Source organism: Corticium candelabrum, chromosome 16 (genome assembly GCF_963422355.1).
Source record: "Corticium candelabrum chromosome 16, ooCorCand1.1, whole genome shotgun sequence".
NCBI lineage: Eukaryota > Metazoa > Porifera > Homoscleromorpha > Homosclerophorida > Plakinidae > Corticium > Corticium candelabrum.
This window is the reverse complement of record NC_085100.1, coordinates 4,266,568-4,276,567: the sequence shown is the minus strand read 5'-3', so window position 1 is coordinate 4,276,567 and position 10,000 is coordinate 4,266,568. Positions and strand designations below refer to the sequence as shown.

General features: G+C 43.5%; 1 protein-coding gene across 2 annotated transcripts in view; it reads left to right on the top strand.

The window, feature by feature from the left end:
- Positions 1-6,035, top strand: part of LOC134192042 (uncharacterized) — a 10,628-nt gene extending 4,593 nt beyond the window's left edge. For both annotated transcript variants that reach the window (XM_062660714.1, XM_062660713.1), the window contains exons 11-16: positions 34-105; positions 161-235; positions 3,151-3,213; positions 3,276-3,508; positions 3,877-5,616; positions 5,686-6,035. In XM_062660714.1, the coding sequence (XP_062516698.1) occupies positions 34-105; positions 161-235; positions 3,151-3,213; positions 3,276-3,508; positions 3,877-5,616; positions 5,686-5,840 (2,338 nt within the window). In that variant the 3' untranslated portion in view covers positions 5,841-6,035. The remainder of the gene's footprint in view (positions 1-33; positions 106-160; positions 236-3,150; positions 3,214-3,275; positions 3,509-3,876; positions 5,617-5,685) is intronic.
- The last annotated feature ends 3,965 nt before the right edge of the window (positions 6,036-10,000 follow it).

The window sequence follows — 10,000 nt, the reverse complement described above, 5'->3', positions numbered from 1 at the left end:
ATGCAGATGCATTGTTTGTTTCTGATGTTTTAGGTTTCTGTTTGATAGTAATGTACAATTTGTAGAAGAAGGAGCATTTGACGGTTTTGGAAATGTCAAATATCTGTAACGTTGCTTTACGTTAGTTTACATATGTTTGGCTGATTATAATTGTGTTTAGATATATGCAACAGAATTCAATCTATGATCTTCCGTCTGGTATCTTTGATGCTCTTAGATCAGAGCATCTTCACTTGTGAGTTGTAGAACACTGCTTGTGATAGATGTTACCAATTGCCACCGACATCTAGTACGAAGTGAAAACTGCAAACAGACACACAGAGATACAGAATGACTCACAGACACAAACAGTGCACATCTAGGAGCATGCATGCACGCGCACAGACACCCCACAGCCCTCACACGCACACTGTACTTGGGTAATTCTACTGGTAATACCTATGCATGTGAGTGTGGAGCTACGAGCTTATGTCATGTGTGTGTAGTTGTGTGTGTGTGTGTGTGTGTGTGTGTGTGTGTGTGTGTGTGTGTGTGTGTGTGTGTGTGTGCGTGTGTGCGCGCGCGCGCGCGCGTGTGGCCAGAGTCCAAGATTTGGGGGTCACACTAAAAAATTTCTCAAATCGATCTGTATTTCTATTTTTATTTTAACCGTTTATACCTTTTCACTTTTGTTGAGCTTAATTCTTCTGTTTTTCTCCATTGCAGCCAATCTAGCTGCTTCATATATTGATTGATTGATTGATGGATATTTTGCTAGCACCCTAGCATTTAGTGGGAACTGCACTATGTACTATAACATTTTTATAATAACATTCATATATATATATTTGAGAGATATTGCCATCACAACAGATATATGTCTACAAGAAACTAACCAGGGCCAAGAGCCCCTATGTCACACTACAATTCAGCTAAACCTGAAAAACCGTACAGCTGGAACGTTAACAGTTTTCTGGCCAATTGACGTCTTGCCCACGATGCTGAGGATCTTGTTGTGGATCATCTCTGCGTTTTCCTTCTGGAGACAGACAGCTAACCGGATGGACCAATCCCTCTTAAAGTAGCTGGAAGAAACGTTTGAGACAGATGGTGCCAGCAATGAAGCCTCCTTTAGTGTCTCTTCAGCTCCTTTCCCCCATCTTCCGTAGACCTCGATAGCAATAGGTCGGAAAAGGTGTCCAAGGTTAGACGCCTTTGTCAGGTATTTTGTGTTCTTCTCTTTCTCTTTAGCAGTTCCAGCAAAACCAGCTCTTTCACTGCTACCTGGTAAGTTAGTTTTTGACCATGGGTGGGTCACGGTGATGTCGAGCAACAACTTCTTGCCATCACGGTAGTTGTAAACTGCTATATCAGGGCGTTGCTTGCCTTCGAATTGAGCCGTGATCTCTTTCTTACAACGGAAATCTACAGACCGCAGCATGTCGTAGTAGCTGTCCAGAAAGTGATCATGACGACGAATGGGGCCACCAACAAACTTGCATGTTAGGAGATGGTAACCTTTCTGATCAACGTCCTTACCACATTGGTTGATACATTTCTTGATATTACGCAGCTGAGGTAGGGACACTCCAAGTCGCATAAAAGCTGCAGTACGAAACTGAGCATTTGTAAGAGTAAAATTTTGCGAACAAGGAATTGCCTCAAGCTATTTCCCAGCCATAGGACCCCCACTACTGATGAGCCATTCATTCATTCATTCATTCTAATTGAGAGATATTGCCATCACAACAGATATTTGTCTACAAGAAACTAACCAGGGCCAAGAGCCCCTATGTCACACTACGATTCAGCTAGACCCGAAAAACCGTTATTCATTATCTTACTAGAAATTTAAAGCTCTTTTTACGGCCAGAAGCGTTTTACAATTATACGCTATCTAATCTATCTTGTCCTATGCCAGCGCTAAGATAAGTCTTCAGTCTCTCGAAACATGAAGAATGGTGCTATTGCTCAGTTAGAGAGTCTCGCATGGAGTAGGTATATTCGGGACCCTACAGGATTGCAGCTAGTGATGGCGCTATGGCATAATTTCCTTGTGCAAGAAACTCACACACAATTGCCTCTGTCGACTCAGGAGTATAAATGAATACCTGGTCTTTGACTGGGTTGGCAAGGGCCCCCAACTGCGACAAAGCCCGGTGGGACGTTGGGTGCCCATACCACAGTTGGCGTCGCTGTCGCGGCTCCTGCGAGCACCTGGCCAGGCTCCAGGAGATTGCTTTGCACACGGCCTATACCTCGTGCACAGGAACCCAGCCATCTGGCTTGAGGGCACGAGTGTCTAGCGGCAGCTACGTATCCATTTTCCATTTTTTGAAACATGAAAACGAGTCACATGACGCGGTAGCTACACCTAGTGTCAATACAATTTGTAGGACTTTGAACAGGTCTATGAAGGCCTACTTGACTGGCAAGAGATATGTAACAGTATACGTCGCAGAGTAATTTTACTTCCTGCTTGTTCTCTAGATATGGTGCTGCTGATTCGACACCATTTCATGTTAAATCGTAATGCCTAGCCAAGGGCTCAATAACTTTGACTGTTAGACGTTAATTACACAGGCGTAGGAGCGGACGACTGAGGAGCTGAACTTGCCTGAAGTCCCCTCGCTCAGTGTAGGAATTGAAATTTTCTGTGCCAGTGACTTTTGCAAATCTGTTTATCTGTTTACGGTCTGGCAAGCGAGGTAGGTGACTTCCACTGTACACCCCCCCCCCCCCCAGCTCGTTGAACGTCTTCCTACGCCACGGAATTCTAATGAAGAAAGGAGGACGATACTTCTTTAATTGCGTATGCCAAGAACTGGATATGACTGTAATGTGTACATATAGTACAGGCACATTAAAGACACAATTGCAACATGTAAAACTGTCTTACATTACGCAAAACAACTAGCCTTGAAATCCCAGACCAACACACCTGCGCGCATTGGTTTGGAATTTCGAGGCTGCTAAACAACACTAAAATTATTTTAGATATAACGCTTGTTCATCTAATTCTAGGAGACCTGAGATACGCTTTAACAGACAAAAGTGACGGGCAGACAAACTGACAGCTAGACAGGCATGCAAACGAGTAATCAGAAGGCAAACGGAAACGTTTGTATGTTTTTTGACTGTGCGTTTATTCTGCCTTTATTTTGGCTGCAGGTTGGTGTTAAACTGCGATGTTAGCAGACTGCCCGCTATCAGCTCTACTCTCAGTAACCGAACGTGAGTATTTCTTGCGCACAGTTAGCTAAGTTGGGTTTCTAATCGATGTCTCATCTACGCAGGCAATGTGCATCTTCTTCTAAAATCGTGAACATTCCCGCTTGGTATGATGGAACTGTAGACATATCAACCATGCTGCAAGACTCTGCATACAATTGCAGCAAAACGAGTGAAGATGAGGACCAGCATAGCAAGTATATCTGCTCGCCTTGTCCTCCCGGCTACTACGGAAGAACGTTCACAGCAACAGGAAATGAGTACCGTCATCGACCGGTTTGTAATCGTTGCCCTGCAGGTATGATCTCATTCTCAAGTTTTGATTAACTTAAGTATACTATATAATGTGCATGATGCTGCATCATGAAGTCCACAGAGCAGTGACAACAGCTCTTTATGTTTATGGATACATTATGAATATATTATGCATGTATAATTATAATATATATATATATACATATATATATATATATATATATATATATATATATATATATATATATATATATATATATATATATATATTATGTTATATTATAATATTGCCCATTTTGTGAACGTCCGATCGAATTTGGCGGATTTCTGGTCAAAAGCTTCTTTTGTCGGACTTTTATGTCCGGCCAACTTTGTTTCCTTATTTCAAGCACTGTATAACGTTGTTTGAAGGTGGTTTTTATCAAGACGAAGTGGCTCAATACACGTGTAAAGTCTGCGTGGAGGGAACGTTTGTAAGTCCCAATATTTTGGGAAACTCGAGCAGATCATGTAAAGTGTTCCCAACCGGCACCGACACGACACGACTTGCGGGCTATCGAGCCGGTCCGTGTCTTAAGAACTACTTTAGATTGCAGAGGTTTGGTGCATGCTACCCTTGTAAGTCTCCAGGAGCCAAATGTACGAACGAGGTGTTGACTCTGACAAAAGGATACTGGTGGACAATGGAAGATGACCTTCGACTTTCTTATCGAAACTTTGCTAGCAATATCTTCGTTCACGACGACAGTTACGATAGATCGACGGTAAACTACAGTAAATCCTATTTGCCTACCATTCACAAGTGCCGTTATTCGGACGCTTGTCCAGGTCAAGACAACAATCCAAAGAAGAACGTTTGCTCGAAGGGTTCGTACGGGCCTCTGTGCGAGTTGTGCGAGAAGGGATACTTTCTGAGTGATAGCGGCTGTTCTCCGTGTCCTCCGACGTGGCGGGTTGGTTTGCAGTTGACGGGATTTGTCGTTGTTGTGCTGTTTCTTGTCGTATTCTTGAGTTGGAAACAGAGTAAAATAGAGCAAAACGTGCAAACGGGCACTTGGCTCGATCATTTTGTTTCATCGCTTCGAATTGGCATCGGATTTATTCAAGTCATGAATGGCATCACTCTGGCTCTAGTGTTTGTCCCTTGGCCGTCGGGTATAAAGGTGGTCGGTCGCTACCTGAGAGCTATCGAATTTAATGTAATATCAGTCGTCAACTCGGTTTGTCTCGGAGGTAGTTTGAAGCATTTTGACCATCTCGATAAGACTCTAGTGTTTTTCGGTAGCGTCACGGGCATCGTCTTGATGTTGGTCGCTATCTACTGGATATGGAAAGTTTATATGAAATGTCGTAGAATGATGATCGACGACGTGCTTCACGAAACGGCTCTTAAATTTTGTCTAACGGGAATGTTGTGGACATTCTTTGCTTGCTATCCATCTCTATCTCAGTATATCATTGCTACGGTACCTTACCGAGAGTTCTCGTGCATCGCCCTCGACTGTACGAATGAAAATGGTACGACAGATACGACTGGAAGAGACGACAACCTAACGTGTCAATGGTATCTTAAAGCTGATGTTTCTTTGCGCTGCAACGAGTCCAGCTTTTCTAGTCCTCTATGGCGAGCTTGCAACTGTCTTCTCATCGTCGTCTTCGGTTTACCTTTACTGCTTCTTGTTTTGCTGTATTTGAAACATCGCAATGATTGTCATCGTGTACGAGTTAACAGCGCTCTATTACGAGCTCTCTACTCGTCGCTGTCTTTCTTGGACGACAGCTACGAGTCGAACTATTGGTACTGGGATGTGGTGGAAATGGTACGCAAACTGGTGCTCACTTCAGGTCTGCAGTTCTTCGGAACAGGAAGCACGACGCAACTGGCCGTCGCTTCTATTATTGCTTCAGCGTTTGCTCTTTTACATGCTCAGTTTAAGCCAATAAAGTCTAAGCGCAAGTGGCAGCACTATTTGCAACTGTTATCTTTGTCGGTCATCTCTCTCAATATAATGTTTGGCGTGTTGCAACTGGTGGATGTAGGTGAAGAAGGGAATCTCGATGAAGAAGCGATGAAATCCGGGATTGTTAACAGAACGCTATTTAGTGTGCTGTTCTACTCGGTCAATGGCTTATTCGTCTTCGTATGTGTCGGTGAGTTTGTTGCTGTGCATGCGATGTTTGTATGAAGAATTTGTAAAATATGGTTTGTTGCGATTGCAGTCAATCTATGTAAGAGTGTGTGGTCGGCATGTGATAAATGGTGCTGCTATGGGTTACGCTTCTCGTCGTGTTGTAATTGTCGACGGAGCAATAGGGAAAGACAGCCTATTCTTAGTGCTGAAGTCACGTCATGTGACGAAGAGACAGAAGATTAGTACTTCAGACTAGTTGCAGTGTATTTCAATGGCTGCAAGATGCAAACGATCAGCGTTTCTATATAGACGAGCACAGATATTAATCTGAATATATACACGTGTTATCATCGTTGTTTTACTCTAGTACATGTCAAGTAATGTCATATCTGTCACTTTCTGGTTATATGAAAATATAGATACTACAGTACTGCAGAAAGGGTAAAGTCACGTGTGTATAATATTCACGGTTACCTGAATTAAACTTTGAGTGCTTTTTCAAATCAATTGGAAATCAAGCGGAATCGTTCTCGAGTTGGTTTGTGTTCTTCTTTTAGAATGAAACGGCTAGAGTCAATTGTCAGTATATTTGCTAGTTTTCCTAGTTTACTTCTCAGGCGGCTTGACTTTTGTTCAAGTTGGATCATCCAGTGTATTACGTGCCATCACCGGTTTTTAGTGATTTCGAACACCACAGTTGGCGTTGCATGCAGTCGCGCGGAGCTCCTAACAGGACGGCCTTCAGCAGATTGCTTATAGCACGGCCCATAGCTCTTGCGTAGTGCACAGGAACTCAGCCATCTCTAAATCCTGCGAGGGTGGTGAGAAATCAGTAAAACATGTGGCGTGACCGTCTAACGGCAGCTTATCTATCATGCAGGGACGGCGGAGCAGGTCCGGTCGGATCAATGTTCAGAATGTTGACATTCGCCAGAAGCACATTGCCCAAAACTTCCAGTCAGTAATGTAATTGATTAAATAAATTACATATTGGTTGAAATTCAACACTCAACGGTCTTTTACCAAACTTTGTTGCGGAAGAGAGCAGTACAAACGAAGTCGAGGCGTGTATTTGCAAGATGATTTAGTTTTCTCCGAAACTTTTAGATGGCTAACGTTTTCTTGAGGCAAGTATGTACCGTAGGTAATGGTTAGCAAGTGAAAATAGTTAGCCTCTACAAATGCAAGCAGTGAGAAGACTTTTCTCTACCCTAGAATCTAAGATTATAGCCAAGGGTACCTTCGGAGCAGGTCTGGACAAGCGAGGCTTAGTCACACCTCGTGGTTCAAATGCATTGGACTTGAATGTCACGGCTAGTGAGTTTGTAGACGTACATATGTATAGTAAACGTCGTTTTCGCACAGTTAAATTGTTCTGAAAGTGTATAACAGGAGTTATCCAATACTTACCGTATTATCTCTTTAGTTAATTAATTATTATTATTATTAACACACGTCCATAGATTTTTTAAAGTGCCTGCTAGATGTGTCTTTACTAGAGACGTGTCTCTGCGTCTCAGATTATTTTAATGTTGTTTAACTCAGCTGTGCTTACATTAACAAAACAATTTAAAGATATAATTTATTACCATCCAATACTTAATTACGTTTGACTACTTGTACTAAAAAAGTACTTCGCGAGACGTGTGCTGCTATTGAAGATTGTGACTTTTATTCTTCGGATGAGGTCCTGCAATGTGCTTCTAGTGGAGACGTAACTGTATGTGTTTATGCTAGAGATAACACGGTATAATCGATACCTGACATAGTTACGCTGCTTAACGCGCGTTATGACGGTCCTATGCAAATTTGCTTTCGCCGTCCCAGCATTTCCATCCATTTTTGCGTTTTGAAAAAATTGGCACTCAATGCAAACAGCCATAGTGCAAGTTCTCAAAACTACAGAAAGTGACTGTAATTAACTAATTAATAAATCAAAAGCTGCTAGTAGACGTAGAGCACAATTTATTCTAACATTTAATTAATGACTGGCGATTGAAAACCGACAGTTGACTTACTACAACTAGTGACATTGAAGAAGTGAGTAAATTCATCTACCACTAAAATTCTAACGTCACTTTAGTGTGTACCGCCCCCATTCGCTTATACGGCCAACATCGTAACCCTACCACATCCAATCAGGACTCGGTAACCTGAATGGCTTGTCCCAATCAGGGTGAACCAGTAAAGGGGGAGACGTCAAACATGCTTTCAAATGTTCGAACGCTTGTTGATGTCTTTCGTCCCACTGAAATGGCGTGTCATCACGAAGTAGCCGAGTCAGAGGAAAAGCGACTAAAGCATACGAGCGAACGAATCGGCGGTAATACGCTGTCAAGCCAAGAAATGACCTGAGTTGGGACTTGGTCTTTGGAACGGCCAGGTCACGAACAGCACGAATCTTTTCAGGATCGGGCAGGAGACCGTCCGGAGTCACGAGATATCCCAGATACCGAAGCTGTTGCTGAGCGAAATTACATTTCTCTGTCTTTAATTTAGGATAGTATTTTTGAAATCGTTGGAAGACAGATTCGAGATGCGTCAAGTGTGTCGCAAAATCAGGAGAGAAGATCAGGACGTCATCGAGATAAACAATGCAAGTCTGCCATTTAAGACCAGCAAGCACGGTATCCATCGTTCTTTGAAACGTACTAGGGGCGTTACACAACCCGAAAGGCATTACGGTGAATTCAAATAGACCAACCGGAGTGATGAATGCGGTCTTTTCAATGTCTTCTGGCGCTACAGGAAGCTGCCAGTAGCCTGACTGAAGATCGAGGCACGTAAAATATTGATTGCCTGCGAGCAGATCTAGACTATCATCCACACGTGGGATCGGATATCTGTCTTTCTTTGTCAATTCGTTGACTTTACGGTAATCAACGCAGAACCTCTTTGAACCGTCTTTTTTGTCAACGACGATTACGGAACTGGCCCACGGAGATCTAGAGTCTCTGGCAATTCCTTGCTTCAGCATAGTTTCTATCTGACTTTGTACGTTCTCTCTGTCCGATGGAGACAATCGATACGGCATCTGGTTGACAGGCGCATAGTTATCAGTATCAATTTTGTGGTGAGCAATAGTTGTTCTTCCCATATCATCAGAATTGTGCGCGAGAACCGAAAAATACTTATCAATCAAAGCTGACAACCTCGCCATTTGATCGACATCCAGAGTTGTATTGGCAACGACAGACGTGCTAGGTTTAAAACCGAAAGTGGTTTGTAAGCGGACATCCTGAGACTCACGAACGGAGTCTACGACGGAGCCTAACGAATGTACGTCTCCCATGAAGTGCTTATCAGTGGTATCTAAAACGACAGCAGGTCGATCTTGAGATGTGAACGCGCATATCCTGCCTGTGGCCTCGTTAAACCCAGAAAGAGTCAGTCCACTCTTCTCAGCGATGACACCAACGATTGATAACTTTACCTTGCTCGACGGAGAAACCCATAGCGTAACCGTTCCATCCTGGTAATCGAGTACCGCGCTAACGTCTCGTAAGAAATCTGACCCAAGAAGGACTGGAAAGGCAAAGTCGCGAACAACAGTAAACGGATGTGATACCCGTATGTCGTTAAGGAAAGAACTACAGTACCAACTACTGTAAGTTTACCACCGTTAGCAGCGACCAACGTCTTCCGGTCAGCAGACACCACCCGTTCCTGAACGTCGTTGTCAAGACTGTCGACAAAGTGGTCAGAAACGATTGAAGTAACAGTTCCCGAATCGAGAACGCAACTGACTGGCTGTGTGCCTTCTACAACTAGATTGCAAGTAGGAATGGCGTTGGAAGACGTATGACCTAAGGCGGCATGATCACACTGAACGGAGTTAATCGTCTGCAGCTGCTACTCCGTGTGCATCAAGCCTGTGCAGTTGTGCTGCAAGACACTCAGGAGTTCAAATTCTTACGCTGGGAAGACTAGACAGCACCGGAAGGTTAGTAGATGCCAACAGAGTGAGCTTGTAAAATTCAGCAGTTTTCACTAATAACCGTTGCTGAGACAAATAAAGGTCAAACGAATTGAGGGCCGTACGATATTTCCTTCCAACTCTCTCTTATGACATTATTACCTGCAGACTGCTGCTGCAAAGAAAAAACCCAGTGTCCGACGAAAGGGGCGTTACCACGACTCAATGAGCGTGCGCTATCTCTCCTGGAGAGTAGCAAACGGGGACTGTTATAGTGTTGTTGTGTTAGCTAGTCACCTATAAACCTATCTCAGGTGCGAAGTTGCAGAATTGCCTTTGCGTTTTCATAGGGGAGGTCATGTCCGGTGAATGATGGTGGTGTCCGATGAACGGGGTCGCGAGAAGGATCACGTTTACCGTCCTAGCATAACCGTTTCAAGCCTTTGGAAGTCCCGCGTCTGGAATCACAGTCTCTACTAATCCTTCT